Source organism: Dunckerocampus dactyliophorus, chromosome 18 (assembly GCF_027744805.1).
Source record: "Dunckerocampus dactyliophorus isolate RoL2022-P2 chromosome 18, RoL_Ddac_1.1, whole genome shotgun sequence".
Classification (NCBI taxonomy): domain Eukaryota; kingdom Metazoa; phylum Chordata; class Actinopteri; order Syngnathiformes; family Syngnathidae; genus Dunckerocampus; species Dunckerocampus dactyliophorus.
In genome coordinates, this window is record NC_072836.1 from 3,817,830 (window position 1) to 3,843,729 (window position 25,900).

The window sequence follows — 25,900 nt, forward strand, 5'->3', positions numbered from 1 at the left end:
GGCTTCCCAACACAAGCAGGCCATTTCCCAGCAGCCGTGGAATGTTTTCAGCACTTTAATGTTGGGAAAAAAAGCACAGTAAATGGCATCATATCATCCGTACAGTATCATCATCAGCCACATGACACAGAAACAAACCCATGAGGCAGGAACAAAAAAGAGCCCACATTTAAATACAACTTTATTCAGTCTTGATATATATATATATATATATATATTCATATTTATATATTCATATTTATATATGTATGTTTATAGTTACTATCCTTTGCTGAGGTGTCGCAGTCTGTAAGGCCAAATAGATCCACCAGCAACAGGTCTGTTTAGTCACTACTCATGGGCGGAGTCTAAGAAGGCAGACTCTCAGCAGGCGGAGTCTCAGCGGGCGGCTATTGCTGTTAAACTTAGCAGGTGGCTACGTAGCCCAGTGGAGACGGGGTTACATCCCGGCAGCAGCGAGTCATGGTCGTGACTCGTCTTTGACTCCAGCGTGTGTGCCAGCGATGCCAACGTCTCTGCAGGACAGGGGGGTGAGGCAGGAGGCGGAGTTTTGAGGTCACTTGGGGGCGTGCACTCTTGTTTCAATGAGATTCCCGATCCTTACAATCCAGGGTCTTATCTAAGATGCTTTGAACAGAGGACGAGACTTGGGGCCGCTTGTGCTTTTATGATAAGATAGAGATAACGAGACGGGAAACGACAAGTTCCTGCTGCCAGTGTGCAGCGTTAAGCTCGCAGAGATTAGCGACTCGGCTCGAATGCTCACGAGAGAGTGGGCGGGACAGCGGTGAGGGAACAGGGTTCACAGGCGGGGTAAGGGAGGCACCGGGAGGTCGCACTAGCGGGCGGGGGGGCAGGGATGTGGCAGAGGAACATGCAGACATCTGATGGCGGGTGATGTACGCGTGAAGCACATTAACGCACCAGTGCAGCACTCCTCGAGGCGGTGACGCCCCCCCCACCCCCCGCGCACTTTCTATGACTGTCTTGAGCCCGGACCCTGGCATGACATCAATGACCTCTCTTAACATTCATTGTATCACATTCGTTATGTTAAAAGACGTAGGAGCTATCCACTAGTCAAAACGGCACACGGAAACGACATTCTGGGTGCCCTGAAACTGTATTTTTTGAAAACGGAGCGGGAAAGTCTGTCATCGTCGGCTTGTCGTTTCCATGTAAATAGCCGAAATCGCTGTTTTACGAAAACGATGATGTCACCGACCCATCGCCACCTCGTCACCGTCACGTGACCACAAGTGAGCTTTGACGAGAAGCCAACATGTCATCTGAATATTTTGACTGACGTGACTCACCCCCGTCGACATTCTCCTGATGTTTTGTGGCATTTTTCTCCAAAATGACTCCCAAAAGTAATTCCATTTTGTCGTTAAGTCTAGATGAACCTCGGGAAAGGGGAAGACGGCGGACTTGTGCGCATGCGTTCTTTCTTCTTCGAGTTTGGTGTGTCACGTGGTTCCATCTGTGCGTCTGCTTACAGCGCCACACGTAGGTGTGCCTTGTGTATTACATCGTTTTCACTCCGTGATCTGTTCCTGTCTGAATGCAACTACTTCCTAATCCGGCACAGTGTGGACGCCGAATTGTTCTCAACCTGCCAAAAAGGAACGTTTCCGTGTGGACAGAGCCTTAATTACAGTTAAAAGCCTTTTCTAGGCCGGGGCAGACTGAACGTTTATCTCACATTGGAATGCCAAAGGGCGTTTTTACGGAGCAAGCACTGCAAAAGACAAAAACCAGCTACACTCAGCAGACATACACCCCAAATTTATTGGGTTCTTCCTCAATGCATCATACTTTGCTTTTTGCTTTTTTTTTTTTTGCTGACACCCACATCACAAGGACCGCCTCCAAACTACTACACTGTAAACAAATGTAAGCCGTGTAATGCTGATAGAAGTCGGGCTAATTAAGAAAGCAAGCAGGGGAGAACATCCAGTCAGGATGTCAGTTTCGACAGTAAAGCTCCACTAATCAATACCGGCTCTGATGTGGACGGAATGAATGAGAAAGGAGGTGCGCGTCAAACACACCCTGCAGGAAAAAGTGGCATCTATTAGCAATTTCCTGGTCGTTAGGTTAATTTGTGCGTCTTATATTTTTGTCTTTTCTTCTTTTATGACATGAGGAGTCGGGAACAAGCTGTCGGCCAATAGAAGACGATGCTACTTTACCAATTAAAACCTACTGTACGCAGGCAGCTCATCCACCGCGACAAAGGTCAGGCTGATTCATGGCTCTATTTTTGAGCTCTTGTTTACAAGCGCAACACGAGACGGGCCAGCCGCCGGCCATTTATATAAATGAGGGCGTTTAAGTCGCGGTTGAACTTGAACCGCGAGCTCCACGCTAAAACGTACCCGCGTCAGCCAGCTGGATGTGGAGGAATGCTGTGCGTGCGGGGCCCCTCGCTGAAAGCGTAATTACTTCTAACGGAGATTAAATGATATGCAGTTATTATGATAATATTTTCATTTCTCTGCAATAACTGCAGCAAGCGCCGTGTTTGTAGGAAACAATGAAAGTTATCAAGGCGTGAAATCAGGGATCCTGATGGCAACAAAATGCAATCTTTTTTTGATCTTCCACCAACCCCCCCGCACCACCAAAAGACGGCGCTGCATTCTTCGCTATGTCACAACTTTAATTAAAAGAGCTTGTTGGCTCACTTTTTCTGCTCGTCACCTCTCTAAAAATACTCTACATTACCGTGGCGCATGTTCTTTCTTTGTTTCATTCATGGGCAAATTACGTGGAAATGATAGAAATGCAAGCCTAATCAAGGTTGACTAATCCAAACTCAACCGTGGAAGTGAGCTGCTGCGTGGAAACGTCACGCCCCTGCAAACCTGCTCGGATTTGTAAATATGAGTTGGGGGCTCAGTGCCTAGCTCAAGGGTACATTGACAGTGCTCGGGCAACCAGTCCCAGTGTGAGTTCCACTTCAGTTGCATTCTGACAGACTGGGCTAAGGTTTAAGTCTACATACCCAGGAAGGAAAGTTCATAGTTTGTAGGCCCAGTGGGTTTACTGTATGATGCCAGAGTGCCAAATGAATTCGCGGTTCTGCCAGTTCTCATAGGGTTTTTATCTTGTATTTTACTTTGTGGTCAGTAGAGACCATACAGTAGACATCCTCTCAAAACAACCGGAACTGCTTTACATTCAACCGTTTGGAGGGAAGTAAATACAGGAAAGAAGGTACGGTCCGGTCCAGACGCTGAAATATTTCCTAAATTGCCGGACGCTCTTGAAGCACACTGGGAGGACAAGGGACTTCATGGGGAGACAGATACAGTTTGAGGTAAGAACTTATGCAGTGTTCTCTACCGGTCCACTCCACACGACTTTGTGGTGTGCGTACTGCTGTTTTGGTTTGCATATATCTTTTAAAATCTCCCTCCAGTCTGGCTACACAGTGGCATCCAAAACAATTCACGACTCTGCCCCCCACCCTCGCTACTACTCGCTCCTATTTCCTCCCCCAACAAGTCCTCTAACCCGACGGCAAGTAGGGCATCTCGTTGTGGTAGTTGTAGTCCGGGCAGACCTTCTGAACAAGGCGGTAGTCCGTGCTGTAAAAGGAAATGTAGATACAGATGACTTTAAAAGGCTTGGAGCAAATCCAAGACACGTGGCTCTGGATCTGCTCCTGGAAGCAGGTCTTGGACGGGTCGTAGTTGCAAAGCGAGGTGCGCTTGCTGCGGTCCACCTTCTCATAGTCCACACGGCAGTTGAAAATCTTGGAGTCCTTTGGGTACACCACGCTTTGGCGCTCCAGGTCAAACTCCACCGCCTTGACCGGCGGGACCAGGCTCACCGAGATGTTGCCCTGCCCCGTGGAGTTGTGGCGGAAGTAGACGCTGAACGTGCCGTTGCCGTGGTCTACGATCTTGCCGGTGATGAGCAGGTTCAGCCGCACCGTCTTGATGTTGGAGTAGAAATCTCCCCAGCCAAACATCTTCTTGAACTTGCCGGTCTTAACGATGGGCCGCCGCTTGACTCTGGAGCCCGAGGCGTCGGTTTTGAGCAGGTCGCTGCCCAGCATCTCCCAGAACTCCTGTTTGGAAAACTCCTGCTTGGAGAAAGCCACAGGCGAGCGGTAGGGCAGCTCCATGGAGGTGGCGTTGGCGGCCCGGCTTCTACCGTGAAGCATCCAGCGGCTGAGAGGCGACAGGGGAGTCTGGCCGCTTAGGAGGCCCACTGTCTTTGAGGAGTCTCCTGAGGAGCTCTTTGGGCTGGAGGAGTGGTCCTCCTGGCTTAGGGCCACCTGGAAAGAAGCAGGAAAATTGAGAACATAGTTATTAGCAAGGGGGTAAGAAACCTGGTGTGAAAATGTATTAAAGGTTTAATCAATATTTAATTTACCATTCCCCCCTCCTGCGGTAGCGAGCGTGACATTTGATCAATGTATACACTATAGCGTATATAAATGTTACAAACTTCACAGGTATTACTCTTATTTCATTCTTTAGCTGGGCTGCAGGAGAATTAAAAAAAAGCCCTCTCTGGTGTGAAAGTTATTCCCAGAGCGCACCTCTGGTAATGGAAAGCTGGAGATGCCAGAGGGATCGAGTCATCGATTCGAAACAAAAAATCCCAAACTGGTGAATTCAAGGTCCGCTAGCCTCGCGGTCTTTGGCGGCTGGATCGATAAATACGTGAGGGCGGGCTGCGATGCTGTTCAACAATAAAGCCGCGGTATTAAGCTGCAAAAGTGTTTGTCACACATACATGAGCGCACTGACAAAGCTTTGTGCAAAACGTTCAGCACATGTAGTACTTGGAGATTCTCACTGATATTTTTTAGCTAGTCCTTTCAGTGTGTTGATGATGTTGTTCCCTATCAACAGGATTTATAAGCTAGCACAATAGCTTGGGTTTTTGCACCATTGTTTTGTTTAAACTGAACTCTGAGGATGCAAAGCTGATGTTGTTATTGGGACCTGTTTGTTTTGTTCAGTGACCCGAACATGGACATATACTCCTGATCAAAATTTTGAGACCAGTTGAAAAATTGCAAAAATGTTGGATCTTGAGGAGGTTCTAAGAAGAGCTACAGAATGGAAAAAGAAGAAATGGGAGTGAGACAAAAAGCATTTTTCAGTGAGCAATTTATTGCAAACAAGCATTAAAGTGAAAAGGCCGTTCATCAGCTGAAAACATTCAAGACCATAGAGCCAAAAAATGTAAACTCCCCTAAAATAGACATAAAATGTTCCAAAAAAAACACTGTAATGAGTAGCTGCGCCATTCTTGTTAATCAGCTGAAAAATGGCTTTGGGCATGCTTGATGCCAGCGTTTCCAGGAGGTGCTGGGGACATTGCTCCACGTGGTGAAAATGGCTTCATGGAGGGCATCCATTGTCTGGAACTGTTGTCCATTTTTGTAAATGTCCCTTGCCTTCCATCCCCAAATGTTCTCAATCGGATTTCCATCAGAGGAACATGCAGGATGGTCCAAAAGAGTGAGCTTATTCCTCTGGAAGAAGTCCTATGACAGGCGGGCATTGTGAACTGCAGCGTTGTCCTGTTGAAAATGCCAGAAGGCCCACACAGATGAGGGCCTTCAGTCTTGACAGATGCATGCACCCCTGCAGCAGCTCCACATAGCCAGCTGCCGTTTGACGCCCCTGCACAACCTGAAGCTCCATTGTTCCATTGAAGGATCATGATGACCCTCAGCTCTTCCCGATCTCCTGACTGTGTGGCCAACATGCTAACCACTAGGCCTCCGTGTAGCCCGCCATTTTTAAATCCACAAACGATTACATTGGATTATCGATTAATCATTGGTTCATTGATTAATTGTTGCAGATCTAATATACAGTCTATCACACACAGCTGGAGGGTGCCTGGTGGGTTACGTTGTGGCCATCAATACCTGTGCAGCCGGTCTAAATGACAAATTTCTCCTTTCCTGGATAGAAAATAGTTGTTTAATTGCGTGTCATTAGGTGAAAGCAGCATCCCTCCAAAGTATGGAGTCGCTGCACGTATTTGGAGCGCAGCAACTTTTAAAACCACATTAAAAAAAACTTAATCCTGCCTCATTAACTCGCCGCGGCGCCGCGTCCTGCTGAGTCGCGGCTGCAGACGGTGTTTGTGTGTTTGTGCGCGTTTGCGGGGAAGAAACTTTTGTGTTCGCTGTGGCGGCCCCCAAAGGTCGCATGAAGATCGTCTGAGGACACAAGTTCTTACTTGCACTCATCTTAAAAGAACAAACTTGAGGCTTTTTTTTTTTTCCTTTGCTTCTTAAGCAGCATGGTTTGGCGCAGGGGAAGCAGTTTATTGCCTCAAAATATTTGGTTGGAGCATCAAAGTGATGACAGAAGGGGGTTCTGAGATGGGGGGAGGGGGACAAAAACACAAAAGAATTAAATCTAATGTCCAATTAGGACATGCAGTGTTTTAATTAAAGACAAACCCCATGCAGGCCGCCTCACACTAAGCTTGTCAGATGTGCATGTCTGGGGGGGGGGGCATTGTGGGGGGAGGTAAAATGACAACGCTGTGCCCAGCAGGGTGAATGTGAGAGTAATGGTCGATTATTCCGCTGTAATCGTCTATTAACAGGTCGTTTGCCTCACGTGCCATCATCCTCATGTCCTTTGGGATTAGGACGCACATACACACACATTTGATCCATTTTCAGTCAAACCATAAGCGATGCAAATACAAGCTGTGTGTTTGTGTAGTGTGTGCGTCCGTGTGTGTGTGTGTGTGTGCGTGTGTAAACCCGCAGAGACGTCGCCGCGATGCATTATGCATGCATCTGTCTGTCTACGCTCTGTTCGTCGACTGTCCTGACAGCCGGGGCTTCCTCACACCGACTCGGGATTATTAACTCCCAACTCATTTTCATTCCGCCTCACGCCGGCTACTCAAGCCGTGCCGGATTTGTTCCCTGGCTCCGCAGTCAGTGGGCGGTATCGATTTTCTGTCTCGACCAAAACTCAGAATTTCCTCTCATAACGCCAAGCGCCGCGTTCCGACTTGCCAGGGCGAGGAATCCCGCTCGCGTGGTTGACCGTTTGGTCACAGATGAGAGGATTGACGCTTTTTTGATGTCCTTATTCTGGATTCCTGTGAGGTGTCGGGGCCTGACCTGCCAGTCAAATGGCTCCGCCTCTCTTTCAGGAAGTCATAGCATGAGCCGTTACTGTAGTTTACCTGATTTTTTTTACTTGACTATAAATGACATTAGCGGCGCCCCCTGTGGGTGTGTGGTCAAAATAATTTGTAAGAGATGCTAGCGTAAATGTGATACACATTTCCTCAAAGTTTTAGAATCGTTAGACAAATGCTCAGTGATTTATGGACAATTACTAAATTATTATTAAAAGTCCCGCCCCTTTTTCTTGATGGCGGAAGTTTTTTTTCAACCAATCTTGCTTAAACTGTACACACGTGCTTGTCAGTCCCTAAAGGTGTGTACCACATTTCTTGGTGATTCGGCTAAACACTCAAATTACAAATTACAGAAGGTGTGTTAGAGAAATCTCTAGTCAGACTTGCTGAGCTAAATTTGGGGTTTAATAGCAGCACCTCTATGTGGGGTATATGTCAGGTCAAAAAAAGCACAGGCCACGCCCCCATTTTCCTACACTGCCTCGGCTAGCGTACAATATTGCGCTTAACAAACTAGTCCGTTTGCCCGTGGAAGAGAGTGCCCAAACAGAGCACCCTATGTGTTGCTGACTCACTGTGTGTACATTTTTTTATTGAACGTGACTGGTAAATAACTCACCATGGGGCCAAAGAAAGTTACAAGTGCCAGCAATTTGATAAAGAAGGTGAGAAACACAATTTAATTCACGAAAAGATGGCATCCCGTCCCCTTCTCCCTCAGCGCTCCTCATCCTCTTCACCAACCAGAGTCTTCAGTAAAGGTAAAAATGATGTTAAATGTTCACTGGTTCATTTCATTCATAATTTAATTTAATGTTTCACATTGTCATCTGCATGTAAAACTATAATTATTCTCTATAAAACGAATTTCTTGCTCATAGTTTTGGGGGTCTGGAACAGATTCATTGGACTTACAAAATTTCCTATGGAAAAAAAACGGCTCCGGTTTTTGTACATTTTGGTTTTTGGCTGACTTTTTGGAACAAATTAATAATGACAGCCGAGGGACTACTGTAGTGAGATTTTTTTTTTTTTATTTCCTTAGCATTTTTGCAGATTAACTTGACGCAGGAGCATATAATAGCATACTGTTCTATCAATTTACATGCAGGGTGGCTGTGGTTAAATGTCCAAATGTAGTACAGACATCCATCAAACCTGTTTGGACCTTCTAAATATACTTTTTAACTTTATCAGAGCCCTGTCGGCATGAAATAACACCCCTATAGTCACCTGTACACTCCTATTACCCAATGTAGTAGACATAATAAGAGAAAATAAGACATAATATAGACTCACTCATGTTAGCAGTGGGAAAGTTCCTTGTTCCTTTTTTACTTTCTGTTTCTGTGCAGTACTTCCTGTGGTGGCCATTGTCTCTTCACTGTGACATTACTGACACCTAGTGTCCACACAGAATACGACATATCACGTCTTTCGATGCGTCTTCTGAATGCCTTATATTAGTATTTTACCTCATTTAGCCATTTTTATGCTCGAAAAAGCACAATTCAAGCAAAAAACCCCTCCAGTTTTACAGTCACGTTCTTCGTCTGCGTGAAGGCGGGGCTATATTGGGGCCGACCTGGCACGTAGGAGCTGTAATGCTAAGTGGCGTGTTGCACTTTTCTTCGGCTGTGCTCTGAAATTTCCGGGCTCCGTGAGTGAATTTTGATGAGTTCCCGGCATTTGGACTCTTTGAGTGTGAAGTCGAGAGCAAATCGTACGGCAGTTTGCATATTCTTTGTGGCCAACGCGTACAGAAAGAGGAGACGTCCCTCGCGCTCTCGCCGCCTCTTCATTAGCGTTCTGCTTTAGAGGCTGCAGGAGGGGAAGTCAGCACGGCGCTGCTGCACGCACGATTTAAGCGTCTGGCGCGGCTGGAGGTGTCATATTCAGCCTGATTGCAAAAGACAAATGTTGGAATGAGCTCCACGCCGCACTGAGGCAAGAAAAAAAAAAAAGCGTCTGCTGCAGGACGACACGGTCGTTTCCTTGAACTGCAATTGCATTTGAATAAGAAGCCGGTGCTTTTGTCTGTTTATGTTTCATTTGCATGCCTTTGAAGACTTTCTGTTCCCGTGAAATGCTGAGTCATCGGTCGCTGAGGTCATGTGACAGGTCAGCAACGTCATCATTTTTGATTATTATTATTGAATATTACCACAAGCATTACTTTTATGCGCCTTCCGGAAAGACTGCATAGCATTACAACTTTCTCGCTACTTTGCATTTAAGTGGGGGGGGGGGCATTATATGAGGTGTGAGACTTAACTATCTGCACGCTTTCTAACTTTTACTTGTGCGATGTAAGCACAATTTATTAATAAGATGTTTTTCTTGCAAGAGGAGCGGCCGTGTCTGCAGAGCACAGACCTCCGCCAAGGCCCAGCCATCCTCCAACGCTCTTCCACTCCAGTCCTGTAAGTGGCAGTACCACTATCACCACAGCTGCACCTGGGGGCCCCAATGCAAGTGGACTATCACAGTGTAAATCAATGACGCTTTGTTCCAGGCTGGTCAGCGCTCGAAGCTTGAAGTGCAGGATGCAAACTCCAGGCAGTGGGTTAGTGGGGGTTTTTGTGGCATGAGCTCAGTGACTTGAATTGTCAGTTATTCAGCTTCAGTGAGCGCCAGGCTGACCCCCCATCCCCCACTCCGCAGAGAGCACAATCTTCCTTTCGGCTCTCCTGGCTCCAGCGGCGATTACCAGCCTGTTACCGTGACAGCCGCGCCGCGACGGAGGGACGATGGGGAGACGCTTAACTGGAATCTGCACGATTGTTTTGACTAAAGCAGGAAACTGCTGACAGGCCAGTGTGTCAACCGGCGGTCCTTCCTCTGCATAATAATCATAACATCGGATGCTCACCTTGAGAGGACGATAGAAAGAAGGAACAGGCATTTGAACGATGAAGATGCAAACTTTTATCTGGCATCATCTAACCTTTGCATGCATCTCATTCAATCCCAGCCATTTTTCACATGACAACCCCTTCAGCACCGGCCATTTTAGGTGAGTTTGACTGATCTTTCAAGGCACACACAATACTGTGTTCTGTGGCTATATAAACATGGAAATTACCAAAAGAAACATTGGACTCCCGACTTTCTTCGGGATTAAAAGTTTGTTTCTACCTTTTTCCGTTTTTTAGTAATCAGCAGTAGAACATCGGTCAGTTTCAGGAAAATATCAGTTCCCAACTACAATAGTCAGAGCAGCATAATTTTCAATTTGACAATTTTTTATTTTTACTTTTGAGACTGACTCTCTTTTATGACTCTCTTTTATAACTTTATTCTGACCTGAACACATCAACAGCAGTGCAATTCCAGCACCATATATGAATCTCCAGCTCACAAACACGTCTCTCGTCCTCCTCGGAGCGACACTTCCTCATTGTCACTAGACAACCACAAGATGCGTTCACAGACACCCCGAAAACCACAACAATGTCTTTGTTATGCACGTGTGTGTGTGGTGTAAATAAACAGAAAGACAAAGAAAAACAAGAAGTGGACATTGCTATCACTCACTAGCGTAACTCGTACTGTGAAAGTACAACGTGATGCATTTAAGTGTGCTTGGAAATCTGCACTCAACCATGTGAATTCAACTTAAATTACTTGGTGTCTTTGAGCGTAACCCCTCATAGCTCATAATAACATGGTTAGTGTGATTCAGATGTTGTGCTACGACTAAAGAGACTGCTGTTAGGCAAATAGATTTTCAGACGTGGTGTGTTATCTTTTAGCTTGATACAGTATACCGTAAAGCACCGTGTATAAACCACACTTTTTTTCCACTGGTAAGAAGCAAAAAATCGGGGTGCGGTTTAAACACGATGACAGGTCTGTGACCAGACGCAGAAATTGACGAGAAGTCCATTTTAGAATAGCCGTCTGTGGGTCAGACAGTTGCTTTGACTTTAGCGCCCCCTGCTGTACAGTTGCTGAAAATGCTTGTGTATGCAACTAACTTATCTGGCGGCTGTCTGTATTTCCACACAGTGAAACCATCGCTATATACACTGAAGCTAACCTAAGCTTCCAATGTCAAATACAATACAACGTTGGACTTTATTCCAGTTCACACTGAAGCAATGCAATAAAATAATAATAGAGAAAAAGAGAAGCAGTGAAAGATAAGATTTCAAAACATCTCAAAACATTCAAAACATTTCTTTATTTTGATTTATTATTATTATTATTATTAATCTGTGCTTAGCCATAATATTAAAGATCTAGATGCCGAAGTTCAGATTTCTCCTTTCTGCTTCTTTTTGAAATTGCTTAGTACCTTTACGCATGTTGATTTGAGATGAAAGAGTTGGCAAGCATCTATGAACTAAAAATGTTTTTTTGCCCGCCGTGAGCCTGAAAATGGGGGTGCGGTTAATACACGGGTGCGGTTTATACATGGTGCTTTACGTATATAATCCCGTCGTGTCATTTATGTTTGTTCATAAAATACAGTAAAAATGGGCATATTTCACGCAGAGTGGCACAAGGTGATTAATTATAATTAATGAATTTGATGAAAATTTGGAGTCATTTGACAGCCCTAATTCATACCTGTATTTAAAGGGGCCCGAGCCTACATTTGCAACTTTTTGCAATACTGTTTTGAAAAAGAGTATCGAGAGCGGTTTGATTACTCGCTAGATATGGCAAGCGACCCTCCTGCTACGTCTTCTTATTCTCTGGCAGGCCGGGTGCGTTGCAACGTGTTTATGAGCGAGGGCAAACGGGTAGCGGCAAATCTATTTGTGGCGGGCTGCAACGCTGATATTTTATGAACTGTGTCTTGCGTTTCCCATGCGCACTGTGTCTTGTAGAGCATTGTGTTTGTAAAAATAAGCAAATCAATTGATTGTTTTGGAATTGAGATGTCCTCTTACAGCCTCATTTGGCTCAGAGGGTTTCTATCACACAGACATGGCCGCGGTTTTACATGCAAACACGTGCTGCTAATGAGTTTAAAAGCGTACGTGTCTCGCTAATATGGCTGTCAAAGGAGGAGATGAAGTGAAATGGACGCATGGAGGCTGACAGTCGGCCTGCGGAGAGCTCAGCGTGGCGGAGGGAGCCGGCGCCGGTGCCGCGGAGTTCAATAAGCACTCGCTTGTCTCCTCCGTTGCGCTGAAATCTTCATCTCTAATACGACATCAATTTTTAATTAAAGAGTGGAGCGTCTCAGATGTCTTAAGTGTTCGCTGGTGCTTTATTCTCTTTCTTCCCCCTCCGTCTGCACGCCTAATAAGCTCGCCGCGGGAGGCTCCTGTGTTACACCATTCAAGTCTGGAAATGGCTATGGCCTTATAGCTAATTCTTCTTCTGCATTGTGGAGACCAGGTGGAGGAGTAAAGGTAATTCCACAAGAAACAAGCCATTTGACCATTTGACTGATCTATAGTTTACTTGTGCGTTTTTTTTTTTTTTTTTTTGGGGGGGGGGGGGGGGGGGGGGTGTAACCATCACCAGAGCGTCCACACTCGCCACCTTTTCATTTTGCTCTCCTCCATGTGGTTCACTTGTGTGGTCCCTGCAGACGCTGGCTCATTCTTTATGCTGAGATAGACCACGCCGCCTGAATTGGCTATCACGCTTCTACATTATAAGATATCGACAAGTTGGCAACGGTGGCGGCGGCGGGGTAGGAGGAGGAGGGGTCATCCCCTGGGGAGCCCCTCGCAAAGCACAAGCTGATGGCAAGGAGCTCTAAATGATGCTGCACCTGCTACAACGCACCTTTTCATCACATTGTTTTCCATTTCTGTACTCAACATGTCGTCTCGAAGCCTTCACCTTCATCAATCATTTTTATGACCGAATATTGTCTCAAGGGACAATGCTATAGAAAGCAATGTTAGAAATACTTTGGAGTAGTCTGTGTACAGCTTGTATAGCAGTATATATATGTACTGTCCACTGAAAATGAGGCAACACACAGATGTTATTTTCTAAACAGCTGGCAACACGGAAGATAATTGCATCTTGCCTGCAGTCAAGAATGGCGCACGGGTGCTGTCGGCACAAAGGAGCTGCGGTTCATTGAGGGGAAATGATGAATTCCAACATGCACCGTGACATTGTGAAGCAGAAACTGGGCCGCATGGCAGCTGTCCAACACAAGCAGCCCAAACATGCCTCCAAGATGCTGAGGATGATGAAGGTGAAGTATCCAGCTGAGCACCTGTGGGGCATCCTCAAGCGGAAAGAAGGAAGGAAGGAAGGAAGGAAGGAAAGAAGGAAGGTGGAGGATTAAGGCACCAAGGACACAATTTGGACATGCTCACTGGAGACACACTTGGGCATGCCATCACCTTCACCAAGGCAGCAGGGCTTCAGTCGCAGTGCATGTTGGAGTTCATGTTTCCCTCATTGCACCGTAGCTCCCCAGTGCCGGCAGCACTCATGCAGCCCCGTGTCACAATGCTACCACCAGCAAGGCGGCAGATCTTCAGAAGTCACAGTGCATGTTGGAATTCACGTCGTCAGCACTCGTGCTGCTCACTTGTGTTTCCAAGCGAACGTCGGTGTTGTGTTTTTTCCAGCCAACACGCACCAGCCAGCAACAGTCGCTTCACCCTTACTTGGCCTTCACTTTGATTTTGTCTGATTAAAAGATTGACCGCATCTTTTAAATTCAGCGTGTGATCACTCAAGCATCATCTAAATATCCATTTCCTGTCTGTACGTACATTTTGACTTCCACCGTAGGAGTACAGTGGCCGCTGTGAAGTGGACCGTGGAAGACGACTCAGGCGGACTTTTAAAATAATTGTCATCCGTGCGCTGCTCTGCTACATATCCTCCTTGCAGAAATCCCTGAGCTCGTCTAAAAGTTATCCATTCACTGACTTTAGCCACACTGCTTGATCCCTGTGGTTGTGCTCTGCTTTAATTGGAGAGGCTCACTTTGAGGCGGGCCTGATGACGCCAGTCACACCAGAAGGAGGCGAGTGCCTTAAACTGCCCCGACAGCTGAGTACTTCCTGTTTGCCGAGCTTGTTTGCAGTGTTGTCGTCACAGGCTGTATGTGCGCAGCGTGTCGTCTGTGGTAGCGGAATTGAAAAAGATCTGCAGTGGACGTTTATGGTATCCTCCAAGAGAAAGCGCTATTAATCAGGATGGCCTGGAGGCGTTTACACCCACTCACCTCCCCCAAGGCAGAGAGGCGTTGCACTGAGATTCACCCTTGGCTTTCCAGCACGGCTTCAACAACCTGCCTCACCCGGAGTCCATAAATCACAACACCGCAACATATCCAGCTACTTTCAACAAAATAACTACCGTCAATGCTCCAATTAACACCTCGCAGGTGTGTTTTGCGAAGATCCTCGTGTTTTTGTGTGGCGTGGCTATGGATGCACGATGGAGTTAGTCGGTAATCCCTCGCCACTTTGCGCTACGAATATCGCAGCTTCACTCGTATCACAGTTTTTCCTAAACTAATACAAGATCCAAGAGTTTTATTGTCATGTGCATAGTAAAACAGGAAGTTATACTACGCAATGAAATTCTTATTCTGTTCATTCTCCCAAGAAAAGAAAGAAAACACAAGAAAAAGAATAAGAACATAAGAAACATAAACGATTATATTTATTAATAAATCATGCTTTTTTGGGGTTCAATACAGTATTAGTCGTAAAACAAGTTACATATTTTTTCTCTAAGTTAAGCATTTTCAAGCATAAAAATGGCTAAATGAAGACGTTGCGAAGACTCATTCAGACGTGATGATATGTAGTATGCCACACCCGTCACTAGGTGTCAGTAATGCTACATTGATGAGCCAATAGCCTAGTAGTGTAAAGAACAGGTTTAAAAAAGAAAAGGAACAACAACAAGGTAATAATGACAACAAACCTACCTGACTCTAACCCAACCACTACTCATTAGTTCTTCATTAGTTCCTTAGTAACTACTCTAAATTTGTGCCCTAGTTCCTCATTAGTTCTTCATTAGTTCCTCAGTAACTACTCTACTGATTAGTTTCTCATTAGTTCCTCAGTAACTACTCTACTTATTAGTTCCTCATTAGTTCCTCAGTAACTACTCTACTGATTAGTTTCTCATTAGTTCCTCAGTAACTACTCTATTTATTAGTTTCTCATTAGTTCCTCAGTAACTACTCTACTGATTAGTTTCTCATTAGTTCCTCAGTAACTACTGTATTTTTGTGTACCTTATTGTAAAGTGTGACCACAACAAGAAACTCTTCCAATGCTGAAGTGTGATATTTGTCTAATATGTTTTATTTGTTTCTTATGTCTCCTATATTGGTTAATAGGAATTTAAAGGTGACTATGGGGATGTTATTTCATGTCTAGATGGCTCTAATAATGTTGAAAAACGCATTTAGAAGGTCGTAAACCGGTTTTCCATGCTTTAACTACCAAAATACTCAATTTATAAATGATACTTAAAGGAGATTCACTTACCACAGTCTGGCCTGCAACCAGTTAACCACGATAAATGAGGGATGACTGTACTTCTTTGCTGATATCAGACCGATATTTGGATATTAATATCAGATGAGGTCACATCTAATGAGTTGTCAGCAGCTTTTGCTGCTGTGTTGCACGACATTCTTAATATATACTAATGAATAAATGTGATCAAAGAGAGCTATGTTTTTCTTTCCACTTTCTCATGCACCCCAAATCATTATTATACGAGTGTTCACATTTAGGAAATGACTACCTATCTCCAATCATTGCCTGCTTCCAATTAACCCCCTGTCCTCTTTACGCTTTAGCTAAATAAAGACGTACTGGCTGTAGCTAATGCGATTGGTCTAACAAGTACAGTATGTCACTTCCAGAATGGGAGGAACACAGATGTCCTCTATTGCTGCCCTTTACTGTTCTTCATTGTTGCCACGCGAGGATGCTAAGACCCATCAGCACGCTGACACCGAACTTGACTGGGTGTAAATGTGGGGTAAAAAAAGGTGCTCAGGCTGTTTGACCCCCCTGCTAGGGAGCCTGAGGCGGCCAGGAGTCAGCAGGTGGATGCTCCACTCAGCCCGTAGTCTTGGGGGAGAATTTGGGAGGAAACAGGAAGGCAGGTAGGAGGGGTTGGGGTGGGAGGAGGTGAGGTGAGGTGAGGGGGGTCAGCTCCGTTGTGGTTGTGCATGACTCAGACAGTTTTAGCCTGCAGGCAGGAAGTCTCTATTAGAACAGCGGCAGCCACGCTCACATGCCGATTCTTCCTGTCGGTGTGACTGCATTTGGCTTGCAAGCCTTTGAGAGGAGGCGTAGATAAGTGTCACTACACTGTGCTGTGGGCCATGTGGGGGCTACTGGAGGAGTCTGAATTGAGCAGGATTTTGTATTAATGACATTCGCATTGGAGGAAAACCACCCAACCACTTAGGAGTGGAAAATAAGGCACAGGATCCCACCTACTTTGACTGAGATCACTTGCAGCTTAGATTTACAACCTCTGCAGCCCCTTGTGTAACCTGACTGGTCTGCCCCTACGCACGCCCGGGGATCGATAGATAAGAGTTAAGCAGCGCTAGCTGACGAGTTAAAAGCGTGGCTAAAAGGCTTACTCGCAGAGCAATCCCTCCACCCCACCCCAGGCATAACTCTAGTGAAATAATCTTAAAGGTTTGTGCTGGTTTGTGTCGTTAGAATGGTCCATTGTGCTGTTTTGGTTTTCCAGTTATTAGGTCAGTCTCACGGTCAGTATTCGCGTGTTAAACGATGCCATCGCGTCAGAAAATGAGGTTTGAGCATTTGGAAGTGAGACCTGAAAGCAGTTTTGGACGGCTCTGCACGCTTCCACTGACATCAACGCAACCCCAACTTCCTTATATGGGCATGCCCAGGCAAAAGCCGTAGGCCTGCCCTACCCCCGCTCTGCTTCACTCTGCTCTGCTCACCGTGTTAGCATGTATGGCTCCCAGGAATGCTTGCTCGGTGTGCCCAAAGAGGCAAGCATCAGGCAGAAGTGGTTGGAGTTGCTGATTCCCGGCCAGCATTGTGCTGAAGTCTGACGCCTTTCCAACGTTACTTGGTGGTGTTGAAGAGTCCGAAGAGCAAATTGTAAGTAACAATTTATCAGTGTCCTAACTGTTTATTTTGTGTAAGTAATCGGACAGAAGCGGTCGTCTGTGTAGCATTATAGTGTGCGTACAGCAAGCGGAGCGGGCTCGGCGGGAAGCGTACCTGGGGGAGGGTCGGGGGTGGACTAAATTACATAGACCGTTTGGGCGGGAGGCAGGAAACACTGCAGGAAGAGGTGCAGAGTCTGGAGGATCTAGAAAGCTTTCTGTGCGGGCTATCGTGTGTAGCTGCTCTACAGGACTCCAGAAGTCAATACAAAGGCCCGGAAATGAGTACAGTAGGTCCCCTTTAAACAAAAATAGTCTCAATCGCTTGTGCTGTTGAAGTGATAGATTGTGCTGCTATACTTTTAGAGAAATAAATTGATTACACTTTGCTGCTTCACTCTTAATCTGTTGACATGCAACAGTTAATCCTGTTGTTACAAGAGCAGCCACCGGGTGGCGCAGTGATGAGAGCCCACCAACTTCACCAGCTCAACTAAGGTTTATTGAGAACATCCCAGGGAAATTCTCATTTCTATTTTACGTTCATTCCTCCCATGTGACTCTTTAGAATGGAAGTGACATTGTGTAACAGGAGATGAGCTAAAATGAAATTATATTGAAAACATTGCTGTCTGATACGCTGCCACTGCTAATTAATAGTAAATCAGTGTAAATATTGTAATAATGTCTCTCTAATGGTCCGTTATCAGGCATTAGCATATTTCGAAAGAAGGCATTAAAAAGAGACCAAGCAGTAGAACGTAATGAAAAATAACACATTTTGATTCAAGTCACACAATTATAAGAGCATTTTGATGTACAATGAGCACACAGGTTCTAATGAGGCATTTCAACATCATGCAGAATTTGATAGACCGAGGCTGATTTAATAATAAATTTCTGCTTTCTTTTTATTCTAAACGAGTGAAGAACTCATTTGCAGCTTTTGCAAATAGTGGGACTAACAGAACAGCTTGTACCCCAGCCAAGCGCTATTTTCTTAATAAATCAAATGAGGCTTTAATTGAATGTGTTGGACTTGTTTGAGTTTATCACAAGTTGCAGCCAGAGTTAAAAGATATTTATTTTTTTGTTGTTTTGGTTAATGAAACCACATTAAAAATGTGCTTTGCTGGCTTTGAGGAGCGAGCAACAGGGTGGCTAGCTCCAAGAAGCACATTAGACGCATAAACATTCACTGAAGTTAGTTTAACATTCACTTTCTTTCCTTAATTGCTCCAAATTACATTTTTGAAGCGTCTTACACGCTTCTAGTGGGGGTGGGGGGGTGGGGGGGGGGGGGACGTGTGTCAAGTGCAATGTTTCTTACAGGACTGCTATCTATTTGTGGCAGTGGGTTGGGGTTGTGGATGACATCATCGACTAATTTGCATGACTGTCCATTCCATTTTTATGCACGCTTGTCAGTTTTTTGAAAAGCAGAATCTCGATGGGTCTGAATACTCGCTAAATCTAGCGCCAACGTCACTACTTTGGCAACCTGATCCTCACTGCTCCGTCTTCTTCTTCTCTGGCCGAGCATGTGCGTATGAGGTGTGTTAAACAGAGTTACGATGCCATCTACTGCAAGGAGTCGTCCCATTATAATGCGTTTGGAAGCCAGGTCCAACAGGTAGCGCCAAATTTTTTTGTGGCGGTCTAAATGCATTTGTGGCGCCCCGCCACAAATGAACATATAGATGTACGGTAGTCCCTTGCCACTTTGCTCTTCGAATTTCACTGCTTCACTCGCACAGTTTTTCAGAAATGTATTAATGAATAAATGATGCTGGTCCGTGCTTGAATAAGGCCTATTTATTAGTCAAAAATGTTCAAATGTAAGCAAATTTTAAATATTTTTGCCTAAATGATGTATTTCCAAGCATAAAAATAACTAAATGGAGTAAGATACAAATATAAGGCATTCGGAAGACGCATTCAAAGAAGTTGTGATGATATGTAGTATTCTACACTGGTCGCTAGGTGTCAGTCATGTTACTGTAATGCTGGGTGAGACACACAAGCACCAGACTTGATCGCCGGAACAACAGGCTTTTATTGCACGTTTGAATGATCTCACAGCAGTCACAATAATCCCTAACACGGGTTGCTGCCGCGGCCATAACCCCCACCAAGTCACTTCCTGTCTGTGCCACCGGAACAGATTTACAGCAATAAACATGAGCATGACTCTTATTTATGTCTTATTTTCTGTTATTATGTCGACTATATTAGGTAATAGGAGTGTAAAGTTGACTATAGGGGTGTTATTACATGTCTAGAGGGCTCTAATAATGTTAAGAACTGTATTTAGAAGGTTGTAAACACGTTTTTTATGCTCTAACGACAAAAATATTCCTTTCATAAATAAGGAATCCTACTTTGCAGAAACTCACTTATCACAGTACCAATAAACGCCATAAACGAGGGATTAATGTACAGTATATAGGAATCCACTTTTAATAGAAAGTATTTTTGTGTGTTAGCTTGCATGCGCCTCCTGCTGGCCATCTGCTGTGGCTGCAAAGGGTAATTTGATGTCTGCTGTTTTTGTTATTTTACATCAAGGCTATGCTGTTGTTTTTATTGGCCTGAGGGGCAGTTTTCCTTGAGCCCTCTTGAACTCTGCCTAGCAACAAGTGGCCGTGTGTAACTGGGGTAAAAACAAGGCAAGGGCTCGTTGCCTTTGCAAGACAGATATGAATTTTCCTGGTATGTAATCTACCAAAATGGCTGCTGCCAACCTTTTACCCCCACTTTCAGAACACCACTGAGCGAGATGCAGTGACACATAAAAGAAGATCATCTCAAGCTGCTTTTCCTCTTTACTGGCAATGTCAAATGGAGGTCACGGGTTAGGTGAACACTTCCGTACGTTTTCTTTAATTGCAGCACGGCGGTGAAGAGCTGTGTGACGCTGTCGGGACACGCGATGCTTTAAACAGTCCAAAAATCAGAGGATCATACGGAGAGTTTGAGCAGGGATCACACGAAGCGGATCACCGGGAGCGAGGGCCACTTAATTGTTCTCACGGGGAAGCCCAGAGCGGGAAGGACACTTCTTATTCCGTACGTGTGCGTGTTCAAATAGCTCCTGGTGTTTTTGCTGTTTAAAGACGAGCAGAAGGTGTGAGGGAAAAAGTGTGCGACGCTCGTTAGCGTGAGGATTTCACCTGTTTTGTTGCACAGACTCATCATGACAGCCACTGGAGATATCATCACTTCAGAACGCATTTATTTGTGAGATGAACGCATTACTAGTATGAACGTCGGTCGTTGCTGTGTTTGCCATTTTAGCTGTGGCTGGGTTGTTGTTGTTTTTGGCGTTTTTTTTGCATTTCGTCTAGTACATGTTCTCCTTGTAAGAATGACTTCATTCCACTAATATTTTGACTTTATTCCTGTAATATTTTAACTTTTTTCCCAACCTAATTTTCCAAAAATTACAACTATTTCCTTTAGTTTATTATATTATCTCATAATATTACAACTTGAAAAAGAGTTCAACTCTATGCTACTAAAATGGAATTATTTTATTTATCTTTTTGCCAGTGTTTATCGGTTTGTTTGTTTGTTTGTGTTCAAAATAACTTGAAAAGTTCAGAATGGATTTGCATTAAATTTTTAGGAAGTGTCGGAAATGGGATATCGAAGATCTGATCACATTTTGGGGCTGATCCGCATCACCGTCTGGATAAAGGAATTTTTTTTAAAGGATTCTTTAACATTGCAAGATAGGACCATTTTCGGCATTTGTGCATATAACTCCACAAAACATGGTCAGAGCACTTGGAAAAACAATACAAGTTTCCAACAGGTCTACAAAATACCAAAGACTGATCCAGATCATGGAATAATTCCTGATACTATGATCCAGATAATGGAATATGAAAGAAAATGGGCGACCTTTGGAATTTTCATCATAGGAAGACAACAAATGAAGCTATAAACATGCAAGAAACACCATTATATCGAGTCAAGACGCTGTGGAATCTGGAGTGTGCCAACGGAATTGTATTTTCAAAAGCTATGGAGCTAGATCCGGAAAAAAGGTGCCATTACGAAAAACGCCATTTTTGTGAATAACTCCTGAACTAATATTGATATCATTATGAATCCAATTGCTAATGCTATGTTTTCATGGTCAAGGAATCTAAATGTGTAGATAAAATAAATGTAGGACTAATATTTATGGTGTAAATCACAATATGGGGGGACTATGCTGCTTGGCAGAGGTCTGCGCCCTCCAAGTGCTTTTCCAGTTCCTCCTAATATTACGAGTTTATTCTCATCAAATTATCTGTTAATGTTTGGACTTTATTCCCATAAAATTAGCTGTTTTTTCATTTCTGCTATTGTTTTAACGTCTTTTTTTCTTGAATGTTTCAACTTGATGCTACCAAAATGAAACTCATGAAATTACAACTTTCTCTCTCTTTATATTTTAACTTTAGTCTTGGAAAATGACTGCGTATTTTTCTGTTTTCACTGCTGTTTTTTTTCTGTTCAATTATATTTCTAGAATGTGCCGTAGGCCAATAAACAAACAGGCCGCACCTTGGCCACCCCTGCTGCAACAGTACGTTAGTGTTTACTTGCCCTGCATCATACTGACGGGAACAACTCTCATCGTGATGCACCGCCACAAACTGCAGCCACGCTACAAAAAGTGGACGTCCAAACGCAATTACATGTCTAAAATTAGGTTAAGGGTGCTTTTTGTCAAAGACATTTTCCTTCCCGGGCACGTCTATTTGCTTCCCGGAAGTAGACTGGAGTCTGACACGTATTACTTAAAATAATCCACCAACAGAACATGAACATTTGACTTTTAGAAGATTATGTTGCTGGTTTGAAGTAGAATATCCGAGATGACAGTCAAATGGGACAATGCCTGCTAAGAAAAAATGTCTTAAGTAGGGAAGTGTTCCACATGACAGGTTTGACTTGTGGGTTTGGTTTTCCTTTTGTTCGCTGATATTTCCTTTTGTTGTGCTCTCATTTTGGCGTATCCATTTCTTTTTTTTTTTTTTGCACAATTTTGAGTCCTCTTGACCTTGTTGTGAGGCAGCTACTGGTCTCAGCTGTTCCTTGTCAGCAATCAGCAGGCTTCTTAAGCACAGCGTTGTCCCTGGGACAATGTGGGACCATTACCCTTGTGTGGGACTCGTGGAAGGGGCTTCAATGGAGAGTTTATGCCCTTCTGTACTTCTGCTTTACTTTGGATTTTTGGGTTTTTGGAGATTTTATTGTGCCAGCCTTGGTGAGCCGTTTTTGACTACACCAGCTGACATGTCTTTGCATCCTGGGGTATAAACATAACAGGACGCCTGATAATATCGTTTGATATTGGAATAAAAATTGGAAATTGACATTGGGTTTTTCTGCCGATTATTGATATTGGCACTGAATTCTATCCAAGTTGCAGCTTTTGTGTTGTAAATATGCCATTTGAAATGATGGTTAAGTGCTATTTAATGTGAGGAGGGAGTAGGGCGTCTTCCTGAAATACTTCTAACTAGGGGTGTCACAAGATCTTGCCTGATTAAAAAAAAAGTGTTGCGGGCACTAAGCCTGGGGTGATAATTAGATAATCACACAATAAATGAATATGAACGGGATCATTTTTCCCACCTCAAAATATTGCCATGTGCATGCGTGTCTGTTTTCCTTGTCTGTCGCCTCCAAACAGGCAGGAAGAGGGTTCACTCTGTGCATTGGTTTCAGCACCTTGGCGCGTTTGTTACACAGAACAATGGCAGTTGAACAATTAAAGACAAAAGACATCATTTTTACAATTTGGAATATGAAAAACAAACAAAATAAAGATTAAAGTTGTAATTTTTGGAATATAAAGCTATAATGTTAAAATATGTAAAAAAAGTATTTGTAAAACTTTAAAAAAAAAAAAAAAAAACAGTAGCAGGAAAGGAAAACACAGCTATAATTTTACCAGAATAAAATCAAAACATGAATAAAAAAAAGTTGCAATTTTACGAGAATGGACCTGTAATACCGTGTTATGAGGGGCAAAATGACATTTTAATAGCATACAGTTGTCACATCTGTAAAATTAGGTTGGAAAAATGGGCACAATAAAGTCAAAATATTAGGGGAATAAAGTCATACTTATGGGAAGAAAATTGAAATATTTGGAAAATGCCAAAAAAAAAAAACCCCAGCAAGAATGTAAAAAAGATGAAAGTTCCTATTAATAAGGTGTCTGTCTGACAAAGCTCTCATTCAGGCTGTTTTTCCTTGAAATACAGTCTACAAGTATAACCTCTAAGCATACGGGGTCTACATGGCTTGGTTTCCAAAATAATCAAGTGGCAAAGTTGCATCCTTTCATTTTTCATGAAGTGGCCCTTGCTGGGGAAAAGGTTTGGGCACCCCCGCCCTAGACGGACCAAATCAATACGAAGCAAAGGTCAACAGTTCGTGACAGTCAGTGGTTTGGTGCGCAAAGTGTCTGAAAAGAGGCAGAAATTTTCATCACTGTTTTCCAAAGTCAAAGCTGGTGTGTGCGTGTGCGTGTGCGTGTGTGTGTGTGTGTGCGTGTGTGTGAGAATATCTTGTTTTGCCTAAAACCCAAATATAATAGGCTTGCTGTCAAGGATAACTAATGAATAAAAAAATATTCACACTTGAGAGGCCGAAATCAGAGGATATTTTCATGATTTTAAATCAAAAATCAATAATCAAATAACTGGATAATCGATTAATTGTTGCAGCTGTAGGATGACGACTGGAAAGCCAAGCATTGTGTTTGAAAGCAAAGCTTCTCTCGCTCGGAGACGTCTTGGTGCAGGTGTACCTAATGAAGCGTCTGGCGAGTGAGCGTATTTGTGCCCGTTTGCAGAAGGTCCCGGGAGACGAGTCAAAGCTCCCTGGGAATTCTGCGCCGTTGCGACAGAAAGTCACCCATAGATTGAATATTAAATGGGCCTGTGTGTTAATTACGCCTCTTTTTTTGTTGTTACTCCTTTTGTTAAAAGTTACCTCATTCATTAATTGCTGTATAATTTATCAATGTCACGGGGGCTAATGAATTACACATGATTCCCTGCTGTGGGTGGGACTTTTTTTCTCCCCCCTCTCTTCCATACATGGGAAGGGAAAAAAAAAAGTAGATTTCATTATAAGACCTGGTGGGTGATGCCACAAGAAGCTGAGTGTTAATCCTGTTATTGCACTTACACAACAGCCCCCCCCCCCCTCCCCATCTTTGGACTCAGCGTGAGGTCTGCTGTGCCACGATAAAAGTAGGGACGGACGGGGGGGCTGTACCTGAGCCAGGAGGTCAGGAGGTCGCCCCAAGACATCAAACAAACGCCCACGCACTCTCACCTGAACATTTGCACCCCCCAAACCCCTCCTTCCGTCACCTCCCCCAACGCCGTAATGAGGCAGCTCAGCCCGCGGGCTTCCGAGCAGGAGGAGGATGTTTTCAACTTCCCTCGTGTGAATTAAAGAGCTGATTTCTCATTAAAGGCAGCACACTTTGTTTTTTTAGTTTTTTTGTGCAGTCTGCAAGCACACATGAAAGGGCGACCGGGTGAGCCCAATTAAAACATAAAGAAATGTCAGTGGTTTTGGAGGTGTTCATTACACACACGTGATGTTTCAAGCCTACAATGAGGCTTGTCATGCCTGATCAATGCAAGTGATTACTATTATTGTGATTATTGGTAACGATGTCCATGTTAATTACAGTATTTATTCGACGTGGTCCCTCATGAACATTGGAAGTATGACATTATGATGACCTGCGGCCAGTGCAGGGCTCTGCTGTGTGTGTGTGGTGAGTTTAAGTACATGAAAATCCCAAGGAAATGCCGGCGTTTGAGTGCAGATGGGCTATGAATGTGATGTGATTTGGGTTTAAATGAGACACATCCTGTCAAAGGTCATGTGTTCTTGCGGGAGGAGCGCCATATGTGGTAAAAATAACAAGTTAGTGTTATAGTGGAGTAAAGTAGTTTTGCTATGAATCAGGGACCACGGAGGCAGTGTGTGATCGGCCAACAAAAAAAATCCTTTTTTTTTTGAGTACTTTTAAAGTCTTTTTAGTGAGAGTTTGTGTGTGTGTGTGTGTGTGTGTCATGTGACTTTGGCCGACTTGAGACGCGTCCTTACCAAACAAGCGGTTCCGTTGAGGAGCAGCAGGATGAAGCGGCGGTCGGGGCGCATCGTTCCGACGCGTCAAATGCCACAACTCACCACCCCCCCACTTCCTAATTTCAAAACAAAAAAAGCTAGGAAAAAAAAAGAATAAACTCCCGCGTCTTCTTCAGGAGCGCGTTCTTCTTCCTGCAACACCGGGTCCCTCCCGTGCGGCGCGGCGCGGTCCCATGTCCGATTTGGGCCACCTGGGCTTCCCTCCACCTTCTTGTCCTTTTTTTTTGTAATGTTTTGTGGGTTTTTTTGTTTTTTTTTCTTAAAAAGTCCAATTACCTGCGGTGTGTGAATTCCATGAGGAGGCTGTTATCATCCATGCGGGGAGGAGGCGTGAAGGAGCAGCGTGGGTCTGCGCGTGCATCCCAGCAAGGATGGAGGGATGATGGAGCTGCAGCCTCCTGCTCGGACTGAGCGGTGCTGAGCTTGAGAGGAGCCAGCACACGTTTTAACAACTCTCTCTCTCTCTCTCGCTCTCTCGCTCTCTTCTTCGTCCTCTCT

At 44.3% G+C, this 25,900-nt stretch overlaps 1 protein-coding gene and 1 long non-coding RNA gene across 2 annotated transcripts in view; one reads left to right on the plus strand and one right to left on the minus strand.

Moving 5' to 3' along the window:
• The window catches only part of LOC129171531 (uncharacterized), a 64,633-nt gene extending 53,493 nt beyond the window's left edge, over positions 1 to 11,140 (plus strand). The window contains exons 3-4 of the long non-coding RNA XR_008566805.1: positions 9,500 to 9,575; positions 9,668 to 11,140. This is a non-coding gene — a long non-coding RNA (uncharacterized LOC129171531). The remainder of the gene's footprint in view (positions 1 to 9,499; positions 9,576 to 9,667) is intronic.
• On the minus strand, positions 58 to 25,804 carry LOC129171529 (neurexophilin-1). The gene is made up of 2 exons (XM_054760256.1): positions 25,361 to 25,804; positions 58 to 4,291 (listed from the first exon to the last, which is right to left on the minus strand). Exons 1-2 carry the CDS (start codon positions 25,412 to 25,414, stop codon positions 3,518 to 3,520), a joined length of 828 nt encoding a protein of 275 aa, XP_054616231.1. The 5' UTR covers positions 25,415 to 25,804; the 3' UTR covers positions 58 to 3,517.
• Between the last annotated feature and the right edge of the window lie 96 nt (positions 25,805 to 25,900).